The sequence below is a fragment of the Pristis pectinata genome, chromosome 5 (genome assembly GCF_009764475.1).
Source record: "Pristis pectinata isolate sPriPec2 chromosome 5, sPriPec2.1.pri, whole genome shotgun sequence".
Lineage (NCBI taxonomy): Eukaryota > Metazoa > Chordata > Chondrichthyes > Rhinopristiformes > Pristidae > Pristis > Pristis pectinata.
Genome location: NC_067409.1, coordinates 45,176,065 through 45,203,648, shown reverse-complemented (window position 1 = coordinate 45,203,648; position 27,584 = coordinate 45,176,065). Strand labels below are relative to the sequence as shown.

Sequence of the window (27,584 nt, the reverse complement as noted above, 5' to 3'; positions counted from 1 at the left end):
AACCAGATTTGTAATGCATGCATCGTTTCTAAAGCTGACATCTACAAGATTAAGGCCCCAGTATGTTTTAGATAAACATTTATGACACCTCATAAAACAATGTCTGCACTTTTATACCTTGTGTTAATGGGAGTATAATTTCTAGTTTAATGTATCTTTCCTTTCATTTACTTTCCTCTATTCCTGAGGTGCAGACCTTCCACTTCAGAACCCTAAAATATAACAAGCAACTTCCTTCGGTTTTAGTCCATTTGAACCTCAAACTTTGATATGGTTCTTAGTTTTTCTTCACCCCAATGTTGGCATTAAGCCCTTGAGCCAAAATGATTGAAGGCAGGTGTACATGAAGTTTATGAATACACCTAGTAGTTTAGTTATTCTGAAATTTAGTTCTCATTGCTTCTTGTTTCCTTGTACACTTTAAACATTTTATACTTAACCATTGTTATTTTGATTTTATTCAGGTGCTATGAATGACCTGTTTTGTGCTCTAATACTCTGACTCTTTCAGTTTTCCTATGTCTTGCATTATGGATCTCTAACTTTTACACTCTCTAGAGATCCTGCATCTCTTGTATTGTTTTTGTTCTGTTATGTCCTACAATTTAATCTTAAATTTTAACTTGGGCCACGTTTGGCCTGGCTAGGTATAAGACAGAAGATTATAATTCAGATCATTGGAACCAGCACCATCCCCAGAATGTGGGAGCAGCAGTTCATTTTCCCACCTCTCTCAGCAAAGTCCATCCCACTATTCTTAACAGTTCTCTTCCTCCTTCATATCATTCATCTTCCTATCATAAGGGGAACACTGCAACATATGTTTATCATAACAAATTCAACTTTAATTTGTGTATCTCTCACTATCAAATGGAACCACTTACTTAGCCATCAACCCTTCCTATTATTACTTTCTACCTCATCGTTCACATTTCCTTTAGATTCATCACTCCCCCATCCTCTTGCCATCTTCTGAGACTTTTCTCACAATGTACCTGCTGTATGCACAATCTCAGTACAACATACCTGCTTAACACCCACTAAATCCCACCCCTCTTTCTCTACAAAGCAAAACCACTAATGTTGCAGAGAATGTGGGAGGGAGGTATTGGCAATTTTGCCATTAGAGCAGAGCAGCACAAGCCTCTGGAGCAGTAACCTCAGCAGAACCACAAGCAGGAAGACAAAGCTGACCGCATTCCAGAGCAAGGCATCGGTATATCCCCTGTAATCCTTCATTCACCTTGGTATGAGGTAGGCTTGGCTACTTCAGAATGCTTTCTCACCACACACTAACCTTCAGCCTTTCTAACTCCTGTAATTTTTCTTCTTGCACCAGGTGCTTCTGTGTTAGGACTTCTTCCTGCTGAAGCAATGAAGAAGCATCATCCTACTGAGAATACCTGTCAAACTTTCCCAGGCACCAACTCAGGCACTGACACTCTACATGGTTTGGATGGTCAAATAAAGGTCTATGTGCACACAGGGATGCAGAGTGTGAGTAAAGCAGTAAGCCACAGAGGGGGATTGGTCAGCTCATGAGCTGTTATGTGCAACACTCAACTGCTATGGTGGAGACATCACAGGTCACAGAGTAGGGGCCCTACAAACCTGCTGGGACACCTGAATCCCTGCTTCAGTATACCTGTGTTGTGCTCTAATTATTCTGAGTCCCATGGTTTTAATTATTTCTGTATTGCTCAGGAGATAAGGTTGTCATTGGTCATGTCATAGAGTATTCCAGATAACAAGCAATTATTCTGGCTCATTTATCTTGAGAAAGCTCAGTATTAAAGGATGGTGACAAACTTCCATAAACCCTATTTCTATGATCAGCCACTGGCCACACATTGGAGTAAAATCACTTGCTATTTATGAATGTTTGCCCATGTCCCAGAACCCCAGTGGGATCATTGAGCAATCAACGATACACTGGAAGCCAGTGAAATTGACCAATGTTGCAAATACATGAACACTCTAGTTAGTGCTGAGGCCAATGGGAAAGATTCACTGGCCATTCCTGGAAAAGAGCATCTATGATTTGCTTGATATAGTCATATGCTACTGACTAGGAGAGGTGGATGAGGTCTAATGTATGAGTCTTGGAGTCTTTTGCAAATGTGTTGAAGGCTGTGACATTTGAACCTACTTGCAAAGTTATGGCCTCCTGGGACAGGAGACAGCAGTTCTTGTAGCAGGATGCTGCAGAGGTCCATAACAGCATTCCCAGAGATGCATAGTACAAGTCCTTGGGATATATAATTTGCATTGAGCGAAGGTTACAAAAAGCAGTCCTCTTCACCTGGGTTCTTCAAAGAAGCTGGTCTCCGGCCTACTGAAAGTTGCTTCTCTTCCTTTGACGGTTGCTCCATTGCAAAAGAAGCTAAGAATGATGGCACCTGTGATGGTGACAAATGTTTGAGGGTGATAAAGGAGCAAAAGGCTTGAGGAGCTCACCTGGCTCCTACTTAAGAACACCACTGCAAAAATGGCAACAGATGCAATTGCATCAGGAAAATGACACCAATCATTCTTGCCCTATGCATGCTTGATGGGTTGGATAAAATTGCAGCTTTACTGTTCACTTATTTCCACATTAACTAGGTCTTATGGAACATCAGTAATAAATCTGAGATAGCACCAACAATAGTATTTGTTCTGAATGCAAGGTTCAGAAAGAAACTCTTTGAATACTCTTCTGCCTGACCTGCCACTTTAGCATTATAATGTTGACATCTCACTGAACAATGCTATGTTCCCTGATGATTCCCTTACCTGTTAATGGCTAACACAAGGGGGCATAATTTTGGGGTGATTAGAGGAAGGTATAAGGGGGATGTCAGAAGTAACTTTTTTTAGTGGTGGGTGTGTGGAATGCACTGCTGGTAGAGGCTGTGGGGGCAAATACATTGGGGACATTTCAGACTCTTGGGTAGCCACACAAATGATAGGAAAATGGAGGGTTATGTGGGAGGGAAGGGTTAGATAGATAATAGAGCAAGACAAAATGTCAGCACAACATTGTGGGCCAAAGGGCCTGTACTGTGCTGTAATGTTCTATGCTTAGAGATCACCATTCACCTCTTCAGCCTTTAAATATATTGGCATTACTAACATCCAGTCAATTGCAGTTGTTAATTCTTGTCCTGCACTCACATTCAGCTTACTAGTGAGTGCAAGTAACAGCTCTCACTTTAGGTATACTTAAAACCTGTATGTCCTGAGAATCGTTTGCTATCCATAGGAGTTATGTTTCAGTAACAACATTAATAGGCATTATTTCCAAGAGCTGTTTTAATTGCAAAATGTTAGATCAAATATTCCTTGCATTAGTATAACAGTTAAATTTTATCTTTCTATTATGTTTTATTTCTTTGAAAAATTTACCACCTAGCTTATTAAACAAGTCAATGCCCAAACTCTTCAGGTATTGATTAATTTTAAAGCTGGTTCTGACATTCCTAGACTTTATTCAATAATTCTCATTAAGTTCAGTTCTGATCCATGAATATGCTTTTCAGATAAGTGAAGGTTTATATCTAAGTCTGTAAAGTATAAACGAGCTAAAGATTACATTGATTCACATTGGATCATGAACTCAAGGCAAGCACAAAGGAAAGAACTTGTGTGAATACTTTTTTAAATGATTCGTAAGTAATAGCTGTGATCAGTGCAGCTTTTATATTTTCCTAAAAGGAATATTGTTTGCAGATATGCACTTCTATTAGTTTCTGTTTATGATAGAAACTGCCCCCTCACAACAAACTAAAATAATTGTCTTTATTCTCTTATGTTTGTATAGCTGGAAGCAGCTAGGGAGACCACCATGAGATCGAGAGCCAAGTTATGGGACACAATCTAAAAGAAGCCAGCTGTTTAGACTATATTGGTATGTTCCAACATAGGATAGCCAACTTCAGTAGCAAAAACTCTATGTATATATAATTTGAATGGTTATCTAGCATTTTCTGAACAATGGGAGTATTTGCAGCCCTTAGTGGTGAGCAGTTCAGAAGAGGACTCCAAGATAATACCAGACAGCCAATTTGCCAGATTGTTGGGACAAAGACTATACCACAACCATAATCCACTGGAGAAATGGAAGGTGAGAAGCTCAACACGGTGCTGTTATAGGTCAGTTCAATCAAATCAGATGGTGCTGCTGTGGTAGAAGAAACTGCACAGGTCTTGGAAAAGAGCACGGTGTCTACGAACTCTTTGCTGTTCACAGAGCAGCTAGGTGGCCTGAAAGAGACCCAGGCTGAGTTGGCTGCTTAGTGAAAGGATTGTTGCTATGTGAGGTGAGTTAGCGACTCCATTCTGTAAATGGTAGAAGCTCAGGCAGTGAGCAAGAGGCTCAGCAAGGGCAGGGTGGTGGATGTTGTCTACATAGATTCTAGCAAGGCTTTTGACAAGCTCCTGCATGGTAGGCTGGTCCAGAATGTGAGATCACATGGGATTCAGGGTGAGCTAGCCAACTTTATACAAAATTGGCTTGGTGGAAGGAGTCAGGGTGGTAGTGGAGGGTTGTTTTCAGATTGGAGGCCTGTACCACAAGGATCAGTGCTGGGTCCCCTGATGTTTGTCATGTATTTAGTAATTTGGATGAGAATGTAGGCGACATGATTAAGTTTGTGGATGACACCAAAATTGGTGGTATGGTGGACAGTGGGGGGGGGGGGGGGGGGGGGGGGGGGGGGGGGGGGGGGGGGGGGGGGGGGGGGGGGGGGGGGGGGGGTGGGAGGGGGGGGGGGGGGAGGAGAGAAGGAGAGAATACTGTCTATGGTTACAAAAGGATCGAGATTAACTGGGAAAGTGGGCAAAGGAATGGCAGATGGAATTTAAATCTGAAAAGTGCAATGTTATGCATTTGAAGATGAACCAGGGCAGGGGACACAGTGAATGGCAGGGTTCTGGGAGTGTTGTAAAACACAGACCTAGGGGTACATGTACATAGTTTCCCTGAAAGTGGCAACATGGGGAGATAGTGGTGAAGAACACATAGCACCTTGTCCTTCATTGGATAGGGCATTGAGTACAAGAGTTGGGATGTCATATTACAGCTGTACAAGATGTTGAGACCACACCTAGAACATTGTGCAGTTCTGGTCACCATACAATAGGAAGGATGTGATTAGGCTAGAGAGGGTGTGGAAAGATTTGCAAGGTTGTTGCCAGGACTGGAGGATTGAGTTGTAAGAAGAGGCTGGATAAACTGGGACTGTTTCCCTGGAGTGAAGGATACTGAGGGGCAACTTTATAGAGGTTTATAAATCATGAGGGCATAGATAAGGTGGATGGTCAGTCCTTTTCCTTAGGCAAGGGAGCCTGTCTTCTGTTTAATGTATGTTGTCTGTTGTGAGAGTCAGGAGGAAATGACATTTTGTTCCTCCATGTGTTTTTATAGCATATGGGTGAATGACAATAGTGACTTGACTAAAACTAAAGGACATAGGCTTAAGGTGAGAGGGGAAAAGATTTAAAGGGGACCTGAGAGGCAACTTTTTCACACAGGGTGGTGTTATATGGAATAGGCTGGCAGAGGAAGTGGTAGAGCTGGGTACAATTAAAATATTTAAGACTTTTGGACATGTACAGGAAAAGTAAATAGGACAAGCTCAGGGAGGCACCTTGGTGGGTGTGGATGAGATGGGTGAAGGGCCTGTTTCTGTGCTGTCTAACTTCTGTATAACTTCATGACTGACTCTACAACCATTCAGAAGACTATAAACAACCCTCACTAATACTTTCTGCCCCATTGCATCTTAGTTCTACACAAACTGATTCTAATTCACTGCCACAGTTGGCTGAGCCAAAATTCCTTCTAACCTGATTCCAGCACTGCCCCACTTGCTCTTCTTGCTATTCCTTCCTAAGTGCTGAATACTGTGGAAGGTTTAGTACTCAGCTTTGGTCATCCTGCAGCCATGTTTCTGCAATTGGATCATACTTGTGCTAATTCATTCACCATGTTATGGATGCAGAATGCATTCAGCATTGTTCCTTTTAATTTTGGCCTTTCTGTATTTTTCTTTGCTCTGATACTCCTTGCTGTTTGCTTTTTTCTATTACATTATCTTGCTTACTACATTTCTAAGATCTGAGTTCCACTTTGTTTCTTTCCTGACCATCCTTGTGGCTTTCTATCAGCACCTCTCTCACCTACCCCACATCTGCCACCAATTTATTTTTAACTTTCCTGCAAACACTCAGATGATGCCCCTGTGTGCATTCAGTCCTGGTCCTGCTAACCTGCCCATCCAACTTGTATAAGTCCTGATGTCATAGATCCAAAACTGTCTCTGCACCATCTCTCCAGTCATGCATTCACTTGCTCTATCCTCTGTGTTTCTTGGGTGTAGTCTCAGAATTACTCCCAGAACTATAGCTTTGAGGTCCTGCTTTTTAACCTTTTCCCCCACCTCCCTAAAATCTGTTTGCTGAGAAGTCTTTGTAATAACATTATTGGGACAAGTACTGCTTTCTCATTAAACATCTAACCTGATTGAGAAACTTGGCACCAAATGAAGGTCCAGAAATGAGAACTATTTAGCCCACCACATCTATGCCAACTTTTCTGACCATCTAAACTAATCCCATTTGCTTCATTAGATTTGTATCCTTCTATACCTTCCCTATTCAAGTGACTAAATGTCTCTTAAAGTGTTTGTATCTGATTCTACCACCTCCACTAGCAGTGCTTTACAGATATCAACCACTCTTGGTGTTTTTAATAAAACTTTCAAATCAGATTGCTTAAAATCCCTTCCTTTCATCTTAAACCCCTGTTTTTGATACCCCTATCATCTACCCTATCTATGCCTCTGGTGGTTTTGTATACCTCTATCAGGTCACCCCCTCAGTCTCCAGGGAAAATGTGCCCAGTCTATCCAATCTTTTTCACCATAACCAAATCAGACAACATCCTGGTGAACCTCCTCTGCTCTCCATTGTAACCACATCCTTCCCTTACTGTGGCAATCAGAACTCCACACAATACTCCAAGTGTAGTCTAACTAGTGTTGTAAAGTTGCAACATAACCTCCCAACTTTCATATTCGATTGTCTGAGCAATAAGAGCAGGCATACCATATGCCTTTCCCCCCCACCCTATGTACCTGTGTTGCCACTTTCAGAGAACTACGGACTTGAACCTTCATCTGGTGCACTGCAAAAGTTCCAGAAGGTAGCTCACCACCTTATCAAGAGAAATTTGGAATGAGCAATAAATGCTGCTCTTGTTAATGATGCTGATCTTGTTAATGGTCTTGAAAAATGGATTTAAAAAATATGGAGTGGACTTGTTCTCTCCCACTGCCTCCTCCCACTCAAGGAGAGCAAACTTATACTTGGATTGCTTAACATTTATGACCAGTGAGCACCAATCTCACCCAGATATGTCTTCTTGCCTCACTTCTCACAATAAAGGTAAGGTCACTACTTGTGCCGAGAAGGTATTTGTGGCAGTTTTCAAAAGACTGTCTCTGAATAGGTATGATCGCCTATGCCTTATCCACAAGATGCTGGCATTGATACCACCTGGCGACTCAGTAGTCCATGCAGGCATCTGCCTCCTCTCACTTGTATCCTAGCGTTAAGAACAAGTTTACATTAACCACCAAATGAAATAGAAACAAATCGTCCTCGCTCGCGAAGGGCTGCCCCAGGAAGAAGACGTTCTGTGTGCACGGCCACATGCACTTTGTCAGACCCATCTCCCCGGGTAGGTCAGGTTATAATAGAAGTATCAGGCGAGCTGGACCAGAAATGAGTGGCCGTGCGAACAAATGTGCACTTCAGTCCCGACCCTCACGAAGTGTTGGTGGGGTGCCGGGTTTATTTGTCGTGCTTTGGAGCTGTTGGGGGTGATCTGGAGGAGGTTGGGGGAAGGTGTCAGGCGGAGTTTAGGACCCAGCGAGACTCAAACCTCACCTGTGTGTGTGCGCTCTCTCTCTCTCTCTCTCTCTCTCTCTCTCTCTCCTCCCAGCGACATGACGTCAGGCTGAGAGCTGGGTTCAGGCTGACACTGGAGGGTAGAAGGGAGGCGCAGATCCACAGGCAGGAGCACAAAGTCAGCGTCCGTGCAGCCCGTCCCCGCTCGGTATGGGATATCGCCGCGATTGAAGTAGGCACAAGATGAGTGGCTCGCTGCGGTCCCTGCTCCTCGGCTCGCTCCGGCTTCTCATCCTGCTGAGCCTCGGCAGCCTGTCCGTGTCCAGGGAAGGTAAGAACCACGCTGGGGAAACTTTGAGAGCAGTGCCCGCCGAGACCGCCCCTCTTCCTGGGAGACACCCCCCCCCCCCCCCCCTTTGGATGAGCCTTCTCGGGGCGAAAAGTCCGAAGAAGGGAAAAGGGTCTGCGGGGGGAGGAGCGTGGTGCCCGAGTGCAGGAATGTGTTCCCGGGTTTCGCAACCACCAGCGCCGGACTCTGCGCTGTGTTCCCGGGGACTTCCAGTGACTGTAGGCTATCATTCCCACCCCCAGACACTCTCCTACCAGGCAGAACTGGGCAGCTTTGTTTCAAATGTTTTGACGTTTGGGTGATTTAAATTGATACCGAATAATGTGTAATTTTTCCACAGAGCGCAGCCCTTGGTTTGCTCAGGAACTTTTAAACTCTAATTCACTCCTTAGGAAAGGAGCTGAGTTGTGGGACTTCTGGCGGGGGTGGGGTCATAACGTTTGCTTCCTCGCATTGCAGAGTACACACATTTCTCCCACCTTTTTATAACTAAATTTATAATTCGGTGCGTTGTTACCTGCAACGTAGCTCCCAAGCATATGATGGATTTCTGAAGCATTAGGTGTCCCGTCTAACAACGGGTTATTGCAGGTAAAGATTGTGCAATTGTGCACAAGAATGTGACTTGCCTTTCTTGTTAACACCCCAAGAATTTGAGTTTTCTTTTTTAACGTCTGTAAATAACTGTAAATCTGCTAGGGTGTGTAATCTTGATTGATGTTCCACAGAAAGCGTTTGGAAAGAAGATAAGTTGCATTTCCAATGAAACATTCCTTTACATTTTTAAGTTAATATATGCAATGAATGGTCTCTAGAATTAGATATGGCATCTGCAGTGACAGCTTCTTGGTTTGTGTTCTGCTCCATACAACCCACTGTCCAGTGGTGTCTCATCAGCATGATGAATAATTGTCACAGCGCAGTTGAATTTGAAAGTTGAGCAAAGTGCCACAGAAAGATGGCAATAATTTATCATTCCTCACTGACCTGTGCTTTCATGATCTGACTGGTGGCATCTTTTAGAATATTCTTCCTTCCACTTAGTTAAAATAGTGAATTCAAAATTTTAAACTAGGCTAAAGGAACCAGTTATTTAATTCTGGATGACTCTAGTTTATTCTGTCAGCATAGGAGAGACTTTGCAAAGTAACTTCAGTGATTATATAGTTGCTCTGTGATTTGTTCCACAGCAGTGAATCATATATTTGTAAGCCAGCTATTTTGCTCTTCTGTCCTGATCAGAATGTAGGAAATAGTGCTAGAAAGTTAAATACTTTCCTTCCATGACCTTTACATACCAAACATCTCAATCAGGTAAGGTGTTCAATGGAAAAAGTGCTTGGTTCCAGTAATGTCACTGCAATTTATTTTGAAGCAAATTCAAAGACACTTCTCAGAAGGAAAATATTGCACTTGGTTGCATTTATTGACAGAAATGATGATTTTCCTTGAGCACAACTGTTACATTCAAATCCATAAAAGCTTGCCAGTGATCCTGTGTGCAAGCAACTTGAACATGTATCGCTGATCTCTATGTACTTCCAATTCATATCTGAGACAAAATAAATTAAATTACGGGGGTAAATTTCAAAGATTCTTATGATCTGTTTATGATAGAGGATTAAAAGGTATAACAAAAGTGTTATCAATGATTAAAGGATTTGATAAAGAAAAGCTATTTCTGTTGGTTACCTTAACATTAGGGCCAGGCCATTCAGGGCTGACAATTTTCTTTTTAAAAACTGCAAACACTGGAAGCATGGAGCAGAAAATGTTGGAGACACTTGGGTCAAGCATCTTCTGTGGAAAGAGAAACAAAGTTAAGTGGCTCAGACCTGAAATGTTCCTGTCAGGAATTGCTTTTTGACAAAGGTATGGGGTGGTGGTGGAGGGAATGAGATATGGTCAACTGAAGATTTCAAAACCACTACTTAAAGTGTTTGTTATCAAGGGTATTAAAGGTTCCATGATAAAGGAGGGTAGGATGGGGGTATGATTATTGATCAGCAATGATAAAACTGAATGATGAAATGGGTTTGAGAAGCTGAATGGTCCCTTTGTTCTTCTGGCCTACCTGTGTACAACTTTTTAGGCAGCATCCTCTCTTCTAGAGAATATGGAGTAATAATACCCTTTTAAATAGCTTATCCCATCAGTAAACCTTCTTTACCAATCCAATTTCCATAGTTCTTCTGAAAGAAATTGCCAGCTTAGTGTCTTGCAGCAATTTTATAGTTCCCCATTAGAATATAAAACTGTCAAGGCTGATTGAAAATAGAGACCCCAACAGCAAGCAAAAGTCTTTCATCCGTTGTCCAGGTCTGGATTTGAACTTGGCCCACTGGTAGAAACCCAATGCACCATTCTGTTTACCATCATGTGTTATTAATATTTGCAGCTTTATTACATTGGCTTTGTCATCAAAACCAGACAAACTCCAATAACTCTGCAATCTGACTATTCGGGAATCCTAATGGTTTGGTTCAGCATCTGGCTCACTGGGGCCTTCTGTCTTATTTCTTGCACTCCATTTAAACCTACCAGGTTTATTATAATACTGTGTAAATTTTAAAATAAGTGCACTAAAGTGTATTGGCATATTGAAAGATCTGTGAGTCGGCAATAAAATCCTAGAAGTGCCAGATTATCAGACTTCTATGGTAAGTTTAACAATTCTATTATCAGTCTTCCTTTCCAGAATAAATGTATACTCTAGAAGTGACTTTTTTCCTGAGCAATCATCTAATTTTACCTAATTTGTAATGTTGCTTCTTCTGAAAAATACAGTATTTTTCATTTGTTGATGCTGCTTGTTGTGCCATCATTAGAGGGGAGAAAAGTTTAGTTATTGGAAATGTCAGGTGTGGTGGTATATAATTAATCCTGACACTTTAGAAGAACTTAGATTATGATGAAAAGGAAAAAATACTGCATAGTTTGATTGCACTGGCATTTAATGGATTTCCAGCTTTTCAAACATTTGATCTCAAAGGCTGGCTTACTTTCAACAATATTTTCAGCAGTTTTATATTTGTATTAATTATATATTGGTAGTTATTGACAAGGTGTCATCAGCTGGCAATATTAGCATAACACTCTCACTTGTTATATCATCTATGAAAATGGATATTACTTAAGGTTGTTTCAGATACAGAATGTGTTTGACAAATCTATTAAAAACCCTATGTTTTAAATGGAAATGCATTTGTGTACATTAGTAACAGGAGAAGCCTATTTAGCTAAGGTCATTGTTCTGTGTTCAGTTTTTCTCCAAGTATTATGATATGTTTGATTAACAAAAATCTCAGATTTGTAAACAATTACACTTTAATTTACTGACATTAATTTGCTGAAGACAATGTTGATTTCTACCACTCTTTGAATGTAGGTGTATTTCCTAACTTCACTCTTGAAAGATTGTCTATCTTTTGGAAACTGTACTCCCTTTTCTAGACTCCCAAACCAGCAGAAATAGTTTCTCTACTTTCCCCTTAATATCTTGGACTAAGTCACCCCATAATCTTCCAATTTCCAGAATATACATTAGTTTTGTAAACTGTTCTTGTAACTGAACACCTGGCATTCAGTTAGCATTCTTGCATGTCCAAATGAACCCTCTGAGGTCAAAATATCTTTCCAAAGGTATGGTGCCCAGTACAAGTCATCTGTGATCTAAACAGGAATTCTGTGACTGAAGTCTGATTCCTATATATGTATATTCCAGTACTTTAGATGTAAATTGGAAATCTAAAATAGAAAATTCTGCAAATTTTCACTAGCTTCTGTGGAGAGACATTAATTCAGTTTCTTTCTCTTCAGTTGCTGCCTGACCTCCTGAGTGTTTCAAGCATTGTCTGCTTTTATGTACTCAAGGCATAAAGACCAGTTATGACTTTGTAGAAATTTGTCCAAGTATGTCCTGATTGAGCCAAGTGCTTGCTCTAACTGGTCTGTTTAACTGCAGCAGCAAACTTCCAGTAAAGTGGATTAGTTAGAAGTAGGATTTCAGTAAAAGATCATTTGGGTCAGACAATAACAATGCAATTGTTGTAATTTTGAATCAATTTAAGTGGTTAGTTTATTTTATTTATAACTTAAAAGCAATGTTTCCTTAGTGATTAATGCCAGGTTGTGCATTTGCATTATATGATTTAGATCAACACTATCAATTTTTTAAAGAAATCTTTTTCTGAATACATGTGCTTCCACATTCAATTATTATACAATTCAGTTTTAATATAGGTTTAAGCTTTTTGAAGATGCGTTATCACCAAGCTATTAGCTTCTGGTTGGAGGAGTGATAATTGTTTCATGGACCCCTCGTACATCTTGTGCTGACTTGTCACTGTACACAAATTGTATCACAAGGATGTCTAAACATAAGAAAAAGGAGCAGAGTTAGGCCATTACCACCCCTTGAGCCAGCTCCACCAATAAAGAAGATTGTAGTTGAGCAGATCTTGCCCTTCACTTTTCCTGTTACTCTTGTTGAGCCCCACATCTTTCCCATGTGAACCAAATATCCATCTATATCAACTTTTTAACCACCACAACTCTTGGGTAGAGAATTCCAAATATTCACTACCCACCTGTCTAAAACAGACACCCTTTTATTCTGAAAGTATTTGCTGATTTTTTTTGATTTCCCCATGGGGCAGGGGTGGGGAAGCATTCCTTCGGAATCTACCTTGTCAAACACTCTTGGAATTGTATGTGTTTCAAAGAGATTACCCTCTTTTAAACTCTACAAAGAGTATGAGTCACCTGCTTAATCTTCTCATAAACTCAACCCTTCTTTCCAAGTACCCACCACCCCCCCCCCCCCCCCCCAACTGATCTAGGCAACTTCAAACTAGAATGGTTCTCCAATACCATATGCAGTTTTAACAAGAATTCTGTACTTTTATACACCACTCCCTCTGCAATAAAGGCTCACACTCCATTTGCCCTCCTAATTTGCTTTCTGTACTTGCATGTTACTTTTCCTGCTGTGTTTACAAAGAGACCTGGATCCCTTTGGACGACAATCTTAAAATCTATCTCAATTCATTTCAACAATTATTCTGCTTTTCTATTCATGCTACCAAAGTGGATAACTTCACATCTCCCCACATTGTACTCTACCAAATTATTGGCTCTCATTTAACCTATCTATATAGTTTTATAGATTCCTTGCATCCTCTTCATGACTGACTTTTCTACTTTGTATTATCAATTTGTCTACAATGTTGTCTATCCATTCATCTGATTCACTCATGTAGATTGTATATAGGTTAGGTCCCAGTGCTGATTCCTGTGGCAGCCCACTATTTACACTTTCCAACCTAAAACAGATAATAGTAAAGAGTCATTTGTTCTAACTATTATCTCTTGCCTATCTGTGGCAAGGAGCGACTACTTAGTAGCTGCCTTATTGTTGAAGATGCAGACAGACATATTAATAGTTGGAAAAATTCTACTTCAACCAGATGACTATTACCTATTTTTAACACTTACTTTGGATGCCTATTAATCTTTCTCTGTAAAGGGACGACAAAAAATATTTGGCAAATCTCTTGGACACACAGACACAGTATCGCAGATTTACAGGAATATGTTACGGGCCCTCTTTCTCCGGCAACGTGCACTTTAAACAAGTATTGTTAGATCACCCTACTGTTAACTTTCCTGTGTACATTGGATAGAGCAAGAGAATACAGCAGTTCAATTTAGCCAGTGATGTGTAACAAATTACCACATAAATTTGGCTCAGTTGGTAGCACCTTGTGGCATAAAGTTGTGGATTCGCTTCCTGTAAAGAAGTTGAGGAAATGTGGGATGACGGTTCTGAGGGAGTAGTGCATTTCAAAGGTGCTGACTTCTGGCTGGAACATTAAGCTGTCTCCTGAATGTCTGTTCAGATTGCCATCAAGGATCCTGGAGCTCTAGTCAAAAGATAGGACAGAGATTTCCTGGGTTTTGCTCAATGTTCTTCTGTTAACTAATGTTATCAGATTAGAAATAGTTTTTGTTCATTCATGATCTGCAAATTGATTTTGTATCTGGAGGATATGAAGAGGCATCATACAAATCTATGAAAATGAACCTCCTTTAATAGGAAAGCTTAAGATTAAAAGAGAATCAAATATTTGAAAGATTCAAAAATATTTTAAGATGTTGACCTTTCCCTGTAAAATGAGTCAAAATCAACAGACCAGTCCACATTAGAAATATTTGAAATTCCTGCACAGAAAAAATTCCAACCAGTTCACATGCTGCAGAGTAGCATGTGTGCCCAGTACCTGCACTCTGTGTCATATCTCAATGCAAGGTAATAATGGGGGGGGGGGGGAGGGGGGGAGAGTTTAGATTTAATGGGTTTTTTGTTTGACTAGTTCTTGGTGGATTTAACACTTTTGTTAATGTTTCTATGCAGACTTGTACTACTATAAATTGACCTGAATCATGCAATAAATCTGTTCTGCATATGCCTGTGGTAGAGCAAACTGATGGTATGGAAAGTTCAAATAATTCTGAAGCACCCCTCTGACTTGATCCAGGAACCTTCCCATTGAAAGATTTCAGTGGAGTATTATTGACAACCCTTTCTAGAATGTCAGAGTTTCACACCCTTGAGTTTAACCTGACTAATGCATCCCCCTACATGCACACTTGTTAAAGCTTTGGTTAGAACATGGGTAGTTCTTTCAGCTATCAAGACTTTCTTAAATCAGTTGGTGGACTAAAAACCACAATGTGCACTAAACAGGTAGAATTTGTGATGTTCTGTTTTTAAATATGTAAATCAAAAAAAACTGCAGATACTGGAAATTGAAATAAAAATATGAAATGCTGGAGAAACACTGTCAGACAGCATCTATGAAGAGAAACACATTCATTGTTTTGGGGAGCTAGAGGCTTTGACCTGAAGTATTAACTGTTTCTCTTTCCACATTTGCTAGCTGACCTGTTAAGTGTTTCCAACATGTTATGCTTTTATGTTTAGTCAAGTTGTGGTTGAAGCAGTTCTTTTTCAGAAAAGTCAATTTACAGAAAAACAGCATGGGTTATAAAATGATTTTCTGGATTGAGTTAGGACATTGTACAGATAAGGGGATCCCCATCCAGACAAAACCCTGTTATCTTTTGGACATTTCCATTAACTAAATTTGCCCTTTTTAAACATTAATTCTGTTGTCATTCTTTAGTAATGAGATTGTTTTACATTTAAAAATATACCAACCATGTGCTGATTATCAATGATCCATTTAGTTTACTTTACACAAAAATGCTGAAATTGTCTTTGGGTCTCTCAAACACAAAAAATTAAGTTTACATATCAAAAACAAAATCACTTCAAAACTGATAGCAATACCACAGGCAAATAATTCCACCTAATTCCCTCAAAATATTGGACCTCCATGGATATTGAACTGACAGCAGCTGCAAACCCAGATTTATTCCCATTCTACAGCTGTTCTAAATAAAAAAAACATTGAAATGAAGCAGATTTGTTTATGCTGACTTGACCTATCCCTCAATATGGATGCTATTTAATTGGCCAACAACCAAACAAATTTGAATGGTGTAATCAGTGCGTCATGTCCTGTTTTCTACAAAGTCTTGATAGCAGTGATCAGATACTATCAGAAAACCATATCTAGACACTGGTGATTGATTCCATTTAGAGCAATACATTCTAATTTTGTTTTTTTTTTGTTTGCTGGATGTGCAAGATGATTGCCATGATGTGGTGCATTATAAGTATGGAAAAGTAAAAATTGCCAGTTGGACTGGAGTACAAAACAATGAATATTTGGCTCACTATTTTAAAGCAGTATGTCACTGTTCACTCTGAGGATATTCAACAAACTTCGAACATTTCGTGTGGTCTGGCTCTTCTTGCAACTATCGTCATCACTATTAAAGATGAATAATCTATCTTCAAAGAATACTGAATCATATCCAGAGGATTTATTTATTATGCATTTCAAGCTGTTACTAGTACATTAATAAAGCTTAAGGAGCAGTAATGCAGATTTATAATCAATGAAAGAATGTTCTTTAAGTCAATAGTTTCATGATATTCCATTAGGATTAGCCAAGTAATAGTTGGATAACTACATTCTGAACCTTTAAAAAGAAAAAATCCGGTGAACTTGGCCTTCAGTTTCTCAGCTTAGAAAATCAATCACATACGTTTCAAAGTACATCATGCATTTGGTAATGTGAAGCCAAGAGTGTGCACCACTATTACTCAAACATTGTGATCCAATGTTCTATGTAAGTATTTGTGCAGTTCAGTGCGAAAATTCAGAAGTTGTGATCCAAGTTACCCTTTTATTAATGCCTTGATAGACGTAAATAGTGACAAAGCAATGGTGTTTCCATCTGACCTGGAAAAGATGTTCCTCAAAGATCTAATGATTGCTGTTGGTAATGTTCTTATTCCTCTTGCTATCAGAAATAATGTGGGTTAGGTCAAAGGGATTCTGGGAGCTCTGCAACTATGGTTTCATCAACCTGGTTGAGCAGCTGATCACATTAAAGAATGCTCATTATAGAAAGTCGAGGTTGAGTGGTGTCGCAACAATGACCTCTCACTCAGTGTCAGGAAGACCAAGGAATTGATTGAAGACTTCAGGAAGGGGAAGTCAGGAGAACACACACCAGTCCTCATTGAGGGGTCAGTGGTGGAAAGGGTGAGCAGCTTCAAGTTTCTGGGCATCAGCATCTTGGAGGATCTATCCCATGTCCAACACTCTAATGCAATCATGAAGAAGGTATGCCAGCAGCACTACTTCGCTAGGAGTTTGAGGAGATTTGGTATGTCACCAAAGCCTCTTGCAAATTTCTATGGATGTACAGTGGGGAGCACTCTGGCTGCATCACAGCCTCCTATGGAGGCTCCAATCCACAGGATCGCGAGAGGCTGTAGAGGGTTGTAGACTCAGCCATCTCCATTACGTACACAACCTTCCTCACCATCGAGGACATCTTCAACTGGTGGTGCCTTTAGAAGGGGACATCCATCACTAAGGACCCTCACCATCCTGGACATGCCATCTTCTAGTTACTACCATCGGGGAGGGGGTACAGAAGCCTGAAGACCCACACTCAATGATTTAGCAGTGATTTTCTTTCCCTCTGCCATCAGATTTCTCAATGGTCCCTGAACACTACCCTTTTTTTTGCACTATTTATTTTGTAATTTATAGTAATTCTTATGTCTTTGCACTTTACTGCTGCTGCAGGACAACAAATTTCACGTCATATAAGTTGGTGATAATAAATCTGATTCTGGAGAAGCATTTTTTAACTATTTAAATGCAGTGTTAAATAATGAAGTGAACATATGATATTTCATCTTCTAAATTGCTCATAAAGCAAATGAGGGAAAATACTTTAAAATTCTTCATACTTTTAAATACTTTTGTGAGGAGTGAACAATCACTATATTGTGAGTTTGTATTTCAGGACCAGACAATTTTACTAAGTAGCGATTATTTTTAAGTACACGATTAAAAACTCACTTAGACCAAATGCATTTTCATTAAGATATTTGGCTGTGAAGCCTCTTCCTTTAAAAAATACTTTTCATGTTGATTCAAATAATTTGAGTTTGATAGTGCTGTAGAATGTTGAAACAATAGGTCCCAAATAGACAGACAATAGTTCACCACTGAACTTCTACACTTGCCTGAAAACTCTCAAAGATGCAATCAGGGCATGGATGAATATAGTGGTTTTCCTGATATTAGTGCTGCAAAATATGGGCCAAGCTGATGCAGTTGCCACACTTACCCACTAGATAACCATTAAATGTTAGGGGCAGTGCTTTAAGTTGAGAGGATTTATGGTAGTTATTTTGAAACAAAATCTCTGTCATTCAGATTTAACTAGTCTTGTTCATTGTAACTTAATGTTAGATTTTTAAAAATACTTTAATGTTTGTTTTTGTCTCTTTTTAACTCTTTCAATTCCATTCTTCTGTCTGTGTCTTTGAATTAGGTGAATTGGGTTTACAGCATAAATATTTAAGGATGTGTTAATGTTATGACACTGATTTTTTTTCAAAGAAGAATGAATAATGAGATCTTGTGAAACACATCTGTGTGAAGTTGAAGTATGCAATTAAATTCAGGAGTGTCTAATGAAGTAGGGAGCACTGGGCAATGGATGGTTTTATTAACTTCTCAGATTGATAGGGGACAGGGAGTGGATGTTATCATTCTTCAAGTAGAGTGGTTGCTGAATAGTTGAATTATAAGAGACTGCCCAGTTTGGACAGTGTGATATTTTACAAGTGATGAACAGTAATCTGTTGTGAAACCATTAATAACTTCTGTCTAAAAAGAATTTAAACTGAGTGTATCATTAATGATACAACAGCTTGGACTTTGGCTTTGGGTTGTTCTAAGGATTCATCTTGGAATCCATTACATACAAGCAGATGCCCATGAATGTGCAACTTGTAGAAGATTTTGGATATGTATTTGTTTCTTGTTTGCGTCAGCTGCAGATTATCAAAACTACTGCAGATGTATTTCAACTGCTCCATTTAGTGAAAATCCCATTCACCCAGTGCTTGCTGACCTATGTTGGTTTTGGGTAACAATAATTCCTCAATTTAAAGCTGCCTGCTTTCAGATTGTTCTCGTCTCCCTCCTCTTCCCAAGACTTTCAACCATTTAAGATGTCTCTGCCCCTTTGTTCTGAACTGTCTGATGTTCTTTGTGACATCACGGTAATGATTTAATCTGTTGAAGATGTTGTATAAATGAAAAGGGTTAATGATGTATGTGAAAGGACTACGCAGTGATATCCTGAATTTGGGTACTGATGTGCATTTGAGATGTCATTAATTTTTTAAATCACTGTTAAATTGATATAATAGAATTTATTTGACTAGCTTTTATTGAAAACTGGTTAAAATTAATGATTTGTTCTCATATATAAAATGTTTACAATCAGTTATTGCGGAAAACTCTGCCTCAGGTTATCAGCAGATCCTTTCTGGAAGATGGGAAGAAAGGGAGTATGAGTGTTATAATTTTTAAGTACATTTTAAGTTGATGTTTTATGTTAGAATCCTAATTTTCTGATTAGCTCAGGATAATACTTTTTGAGCTTAAGGTAGTTATACTATCATATTGCTTGTCACAGCAAAGTGGAGATGAGTATTGTGGGAAGGTATCAAATAAATAACACTTAATTCCCAAAATTACATTCTTGCATATTATATTTTGCTTGCACTACCGAACACATTTGTAAGAAGTTCTGATGAAGAGTCATCAACTTGAAACATTAGCTCTGTTTCTTTCAGCATAAGTACTGGCTGACCTGGAGTTCATCAGTTTATCTATTTCATTTTCCCCAGTATCTGACAAATGTTTGCTTTTGGACATTTAAAATATATCCTATTCCATATCATACTAGAGATTGTGATTTAAATTTTGAAGGGCAGTTTAAAATTAATGCATCAATATGTTCAAAATGTATTAATTCGCATAACACTTAGTGGTTGGAAATTGTCAGTTTTCTAATGCTTTGATACATATGCTCATAATTTTACAATTTACATTATTTTGGTAGAGAATGTGTTGGATAATTATCTACTGTTACCTTTATTTCACTACTAATACATACACTTCAACATTTATCCATTACACTTGCATGCTGTCGACTTATTAATATTTTATTGAAATTGTAACTCGTATCTTTGTCTTTTTCTTTGTTAAGCATTGTGGATTAAATAATATATTAACAAGACTGTTATTTGAGAATCTTCAAATTGAGAGATTACAGTTGATACTACAGACAATTTTGCTGTAGGCAGTCTTCAGAGACAGGCATTTTCTACAGGCTTAATAAATCCAGCAATTGTTTCTGGGGGCTCAAAGTTCAAATATCATTTTGCATAGAAGCATAATAATGGGTTAGAGACACCATTCCCTGTTTAGTTACAAAGAAAGTTAATGTTATTTTTATAACTTCATCAGCTTTTATTTGTTTCACTAACAAATAATGTGAATGGAGCTTTAGACAAAATCAAGCTCTCGTTGGGCATTTGTGTGATTGCAGCTAAGCTAACAGGCTATGCAGTTGGAGTATTCCATATAGTTCTAGAGCTCCAGCACAGTCTGGCTTTGGAGTATGAAAAGTAAAACCTGCAGATGCTGGGAATCTGTCATTTCAAAACAAAAGTACTGAGAATGCTGGCGATGTTCAGTAACTCGGGTAGCATCTGTGGAGGGAAAGGTGAAGTTGACGCTTCAGCTTGCTGGCCATTCATTGACATTAAATGTTAAGTCTGTTTCTCTCTCTATCTCAAATATTTCCATAAGCTTTGACATTTTTTTTAAATTTCTAGCTTCATATGGGCACAATGTACATGAGTCTGGAGATTAATCTCTGAGATACGAGAAGAATTAACTTAAATTTACAGTACAACAAGGAAGGTTCGGAGAACTTATGAAGGATTCAAGAGGAACTTTGATAACCTATGCTGTAATATATTGATTGGAGAAAGAACCATAGAGTCTGGCTTGGGGAAAAGGACATAAATTGCTAGCCTATGATTTGCCAAATATTTACTATAAGGCACACTCCTGGTGATATCCAGGATTATCTCAATTTCATCAACTAAAAGAAGTGATTATGGGATATACTTAAGCAGCACACATCTTTTTTGAATGTCGAAGCTGGCTGCTTGGATTGCTTCCAGTCTTCTCCCGTATGTCATGGTGTGAGTGCATTAAATGATAATTTGTTTACTCCACTTTGTGAATGATTTATGGGATTCAGTGTGTGAACTATGTTTGGACTAGTGAACTTGAAAACTTTACAGAATTGTCTTGGGGAGAGAAGAACTTGAAAGAATATAGATGTACTGCAGAGGCAGCATTTATTGATTCTTCTGTGAATGTAGAAGAAATATGTGAAAATTAAAGTAGATGCTAGAATCTGAATTAAAATCAGAAAATGATGTTTTTTCAGATGTATTATGTGGAGAAAATTGTAGATATCTGCTACTTTATGGATCTTTGTTTCCCAAATATGCCACCAATGCACAAAAGAAAAACATCATAATTAACTATTAATTGTTCTTTTTTGGGGTGGAGAGACTGCAAACTACAAACCATCAAACTTGCAGTTGGGTAAGTAATGACAAATTGGGGAAAACAAAACACTTTTGCAGAAGGTGTAAAAGAACTTGGTATTGTTATATCTTTATCCATTAGTTTGGAAATCATTCTTGGTATTCCACTCTTGAAGACTTCCACAATGTAGTATGAATCATGGGCAAAATGATCGTTAGCATGAATCGCTAACAAGCCATGACCAATACACACATTCTGTTCTGCTTCCTCATTGCTTGTGCTAACAGAGTCCAGATGACACACAAACCTATTTAGTGTACTATGATGAATAATTTATCACAGTAAGTACAACGTTTACAAATCCAGACCTTATTTTTAATGGGCATTATTGAAGTGAGATCATGCCTTAAATGTTGTGACAAGAGAAAAACTTTTTTGCGGTAATACTCATACCATCCAGACCAAATTATTTAAATTTGCCAGACATTCCACACTTGATTAAAACGCTTCTTTAATGATGCTACTGGACAAAGCACAAAATGACAGTGCATGCTGTTGTTGACCTAATGTTAACTTAGTATCCTCAATTAATTGCGGTACATTTTGCCATTACTGGGTCTAAATCCTGGAGCTTCCTATCCAAAAGTACAATAGTGGTAGTTCATCAGAAGGACTGCAGCCATTTAAGAAGGCAGTTCACCACCTTCTCAAAGGTTGAAGAGGGTGGGTAACACAAGGTGGCCTTGCCAGTGTTGCTCAGATCCCAAAAATTCGGTTTTTAAAATATTGAGATGACATAGCTATATACTGACTGAGTTATTCATTTAACATTTTTGTGATGTGCTTGTGCTAAATATAAAGACAATATTGCTGTTCTGGTAACATTGGGATCTGTTGACCAATCTACTGGTTCATGTGTACTTGGCCTAAGAATTGTTCTGCACTGTTCTTGTGATGTTAAAGCAGATCACTCTAATGCAGTTTGTGAAATTCTCAGAGCAGGGTCATTAAATGCAAGGTTTATTGGATGGTGTGGTAGGGTTTCTGTTTAATGTTGCATTAATATCAGTTGATTTGAGTGAGGCATTCCCTGTAGAAGTACAACAGTCCTCGCAGTTCTTAGTATGTAGCCCAGCAGGTGCATCCTTTTCAAGAAGCTCTTAAGTCAATGCACCACAGCAGAAGCAACAGTCTTCCAGTCACAGAAGGTGTTGCTACTAGGGGACTCTCATTGGAAAAAACCTACCAGATATTGAAAGACCTGGATGGAGTGGATGTGGAGAGGATGTTTCCATTAGTAGGAGTGTCTAGGGTCTGAGGACACAGCCTTAAAGGGACATCCCTTTAAAATTGAGATGAGGAATTCCTTCAGCCAGAAAGTGTTGAATCTGTGGAATTTGTTGCCACAGGGCTGTACAGGCCAAGTCATTGGGTGTATTTAAGGCATAGATTGATAGATTCTTGATGGGTAAGGGGGTTAAAGGCTTATGGGGAGAAGGTGGGAGAATGGGGTTGAAAGAAAATCAGCCATGATTGAATAGTGGAGCAGACTCAATGGGCTGAATGGCCTAATTCTGCTCCTATAGCTTATGGTGTTGTGAACTGATGCCGTAATGATGGGAGGGGGTGGGTGCATGCTTCCAATGAACCAGAGGAACCTGGATGGGCTGGTGAAGAACATTACCTGCAGGAGATGTTTTTTGTGTGGGCAAAACATGGAGGCCCTCCAGGTTTACAGCCATAAGCTCCAGGCGGGGCGTTGCCAGAGACTTCAAAGTAGACGTGCAGTCTAGGAATGCTGGTGAAACAGGCTAATAAACGTGCAAGCTGCCTGCAGCTGTGAGCTGAAGAAAAAGTAGAGTTTGGGCAATCTCCTAAACGTGGCAGAGATCAGCAGCAGCTGCCTGGAATGATCCTGAGGTTAGGAAGCTAAGAATGACCATGACCTTGATTTCCATGGGCAAAGATATTAAGGTGCACATATGAGGCTTGTGTTTGAGGTTATGGATCTCATCAAGAACAAAAAATGCAGTTTGTCTGTTGATACTTCAAATAGCACCATTTCTGAGGAAACTGGGTTCATAAAGGTTGGATGCCCTGGGAGTATTTTCCAAATTGAAGTTGAACATCTTACTGCAGGTAAAATTTTCATGTAGCACCACTGATGTCATTTGGGAGAATTTAGTAGTGGGTGGGAAAAAGTGCAGGGGAGAAACAAAGTTTCTGCTAAAAACAAAAAGGAGGTGACTTTCCTGACATCCAAAGTTTGTCTTTTTTTCTATCAAATTTCGAACCTTTGGTCTTTGATAGGGCATTGATGCTTGCTGCTGTAAGCAGCCTCATAAAATAGTTGTATGAAAACATTACATTTAAGATTGAGCTACATCCTTTAGCATGTCACTGGCTAGATGTTCCCTTAATGCAAATTCAGGGCCTAACATTCAGCAATTAATTCATCCATTTAATATTTCAGTGCTTTGTTCCTCTTGCTCTATTAGTCCTCAAGGTTTGGCCATTTAATAGACCAAGCTTACATATGAATGATGTTTGTAATAAAAAAAAATTGAAAAGTACAATCTTGTACTGTAGGGATCAGTTGTTTACTAGGTATGGTCCACAGATGCTAATTACCTTGCCACAAATTCTCAAATGCCTCAATAGCATGTATTAATACACTGATTTCCTGCAGGGAGCAAAGCTGTCTAACTTTACCCAATATTCACAGCAAGGAATGTTAGTTTAAAAATGGCTGGCCCTTTCAACTCCACAATGAAGAATGGTACAGTGAATTGTGGACCAGGATAAAACGACCTGGTAGAGATGAACTAGTATATGCTGCAATTGAAACGTTGCCTGTTTAACTTGGTTACACACTAGATAATCTCTCCAAGGAGCTGTGGCAGCATGACAAGATTGAATGAAAAGGAATTTCTTCTCTTGGAGGATTCCGAATCTTTGGAATCCTCCACCCCAGAGAACTATGGGCACCAAGTCATTAAAATTAATCAAAGGTCGAGATAGATTTTCAAACTGCAGGGAAATTGAGGGTTGTGTGGATCAAGCAGGAAAGTGGAGTTGAAGCCAAAGTTCAGATCGGCATGATCTTGCTGAATGGCAGAGTAGGCTCGAGGGGATCTGTTACGTATTTCTATTCCTATTTATGTACTTTTATTCTTAAAATACATTTTAAACTGCTTATTTAATGTGCCATTATATTGACTTCTGTGTACCATAGTTTTGCTCATAGCAATGTTAGCATACTAAAAAATCTATTTGAAAAGCTTTTGTACACAAAGTAATTCTGTATTGATCATATTGACTCATCCTACAACTGTAGGATAAAGCTGTGTTGACTAATTTCAAACCTAGAAGCTCTGCTTTACTCTTAATTTGCTCATGTAAACAAGGGAATTGGAGTAAACCATTTTATTGAGATGGCTTTGACTTTTATTACCATTCCAGCTCTTTCTCTTGTCCTATATTCTAACTTTCTCCATACCCTTATCTATTTCTCCTTTGTGCACTTCGTTTATTTCCCCACTTGCAGTCATCTTTCAATGCTTCTTGGCAATTTTCTGTTAACTTTCATAAGTCTCTAATTTCATAACATGCTGTCTTATTATTGAAGATTGGCTATTATTCATAAATCTGGGTCATTTGTAAAGAAACTACAAAGAGCTGGAGCATCAGTGTTGAGCTCTTGGTTGCATCAATCATCATTTCTGCCAGCTTGATTTTTTAATCTTAGTTCTTTTCTCTCTGACTCCAGAATACTTTATAATGCTGGGTGGCATCCAATCTTGTGCAATGTTTTTTTTTAAAAGCTTTCCTTTTGGCAAAATAAACCTTTGGTAGAAAGATGTAATGTGGCCAAATCTATGTTGGTTGTACTCGTATATACATGCACATTTACAGTGTTATTTGAAGTTTCACTCAGCTCAGAGATGCAGTTTTATGCAGCCAGCATACCCTTGTTGGCAGAACTTCTTACAGTGAGTGTAGTGTGCCATCAGGTTAGGAGGAATGTATGTGTTCGAGCTGTTAGGAATTGTCAGGTTATGTTATTTGAAATAAAGAATAAAGTGTACGGTTATCCAATTAATTCCTATCACAGAACATGTATCGAATAACAAGATGGTGAATGGGATTGTTCTAGTGAGAGCTAGCTTGGTCGTGACTTTTTCAATCATCATTCTTTACTGTTGGGCACTTATACAGATAACATCCATAGTTATTTAGGGACCATTATGACATGATAAACATCCTTTGGCCTTTTCAAACTAAACGGATGTTTTCCCAGCTGACTTTATAAAAAGTTAGCTGATATAGTGTTAAGTAACTTTTGCAAGAAGTCTGAATAATGGTGAGCTGTGGCATCTGAATCCATGCAGACTGTCCTATTTAGTTTCTGTTCAGCTAAACATCAGCTGTAATGAGATGTTTGATTGATAAGTCTATAATTTACAGCTTTGTTCATCTTCTCTGAGCAATGAATAGTGTTTGTTTCAATGACTTCCTCTGGTGAATCAGAATAACTTTCCAAAGCGCAAACACCGGCCCAGAATTTGCAACTTATGATGAAGGGATGGTCCTTTCTAATAACCTTGAAGAAGGCTCTCCATAAGGATCTAAAGATCACTATAGTGGGAGTTTAACCTTTCCTGATGCAAGTTGAAGAATACTCACAGATAGCAAGCCAGAAAGCTTGATCCTTAATTATCTTTTACAATATTTTAGGGTACTTCATATGGATTTGGAAAAACTTCTTCATATTTTAAAATTTTCACATGAATGGATTACATTACCATTGTATAAAATTAGTGCCAGATAGTTAGCTGAGTTGTAATTATGGCTTAGCACACCATTTAAAACTCAGCTGAGACCTCAAGTAACTTAAACCTCGTGTATCAAATTATAAGTTTTTCCAGAGTATTTTATAATGCTAGTTTCTTTACTGGCAACAGATTATCCTTGATTCCATTGGCGAAGGTTCCAAATAGTGGGGCACATGGTGGTGGGATTTCTATATTAAACTATGTGTGTTGAAACCCTGAAGTTGCATTTAGTTTTAGAATCAGAATCAGATTTATTATCATTGACTTGGATGTTGTGAGATTTGTTGTTTTGTGGTCACAGTACAGTGCAAAGACATAACATTGCTATAAATTACAAAAATGAATAGTGCAAAAGAAAGGAATAATGTGGCAGTGTTCATGGGTTTCATGGACGATCAGAAATCTGGTGGAGGGGAAGCTGTTCTTAAATCGTTGAGTGAGTCTTCAGACTCCTGTGCCTTCTGCCCGATGGTAGTAACAAGAAGAGGGCATGTCCTGGATGGTGAGGGTCCTTGGTGATCGATGCCACCTTCTTGAGTCACCGCCTCTTGAAGGTGTCCTTGATGGTGGGGAGGGTTGTGTCCGTGATGGAGCTGGCTGAGTCTATAACCCTCTGCAGCCTCTTGCTATCCTGTGCATTGAAGCCTCCATACCAGGTGGTGATGCAACCAGTCAGAATGCTCTCCATAATTGATAATCATGGTGTAATCCCAGCAAATGTACATAATTTAATCATCATTTTTGCTGCAAAATCTGTCATAATTTTGCAGTTTTTTCAATTACATTTATCCTTTCACTTTCTTAGACTCTTAAATTGACCATTTGGATGAGGTTAGAAATAGATTCTACGAGTTCCTATTTGCGACAGCATAAATATCATTGAAGAATTGCCGTCACTTGAACTGATAATGCTACATAAAACTGAGACCCTCAACGCTCATTGTTTGATTTGGATAAATATGAAATACTGGCATGTCTTGGTTCTCTACTCTGACTCGGGTGAAGAAAGTTACGTTAACATGATCAAAAGAACTACTGTACTGTAGAAATCTACATTAGAGATTAAATGGCGGGAAGTAAGATTGCGTGCTGGCTAATCCAACTTGTTTTCCTGGAATAGGTATCATTTTGCAGCCTCTCCCTAGTTCCAAAGTAGTTGAAAATGCCAGAAATCCTTTTATAGGGACAAAAATGTTTCTTGAACTTCTTTTTAATCTAGAAAATGATCTCCTGTGTAATTAATTATTGAATTTTTCTTTCTATAAACATATCTCTGAAAATTGTGCCAAAAAGATAACTGGATTAACCAGTAAAGTAGGTAGTTTACGTGATTTAGTATTGAAACATCCTCCTCATTCCTGACATGTAAGGTTCAAAGAAGTTTTATGTTGAAAAGTGTAACTACCGCATTGCATGCTATACTGT

General features: G+C 38.9%; 1 protein-coding gene across 1 annotated transcript in view; it reads left to right on the top strand.

Moving 5' to 3' along the window:
* The first annotated feature begins 7,993 nt into the window (after positions 1 to 7,993).
* LOC127570235 (epidermal growth factor receptor-like) overlaps positions 7,994 to 27,584 on the top strand; it is a 214,400-nt gene continuing 194,809 nt past the window's right edge. The window contains 1 exon segment of the mRNA XM_052015548.1: positions 7,994 to 8,224. Within this exon segment, the coding sequence (XP_051871508.1) occupies positions 8,137 to 8,224 (88 nt within the window). The 5' untranslated portion in view covers positions 7,994 to 8,136.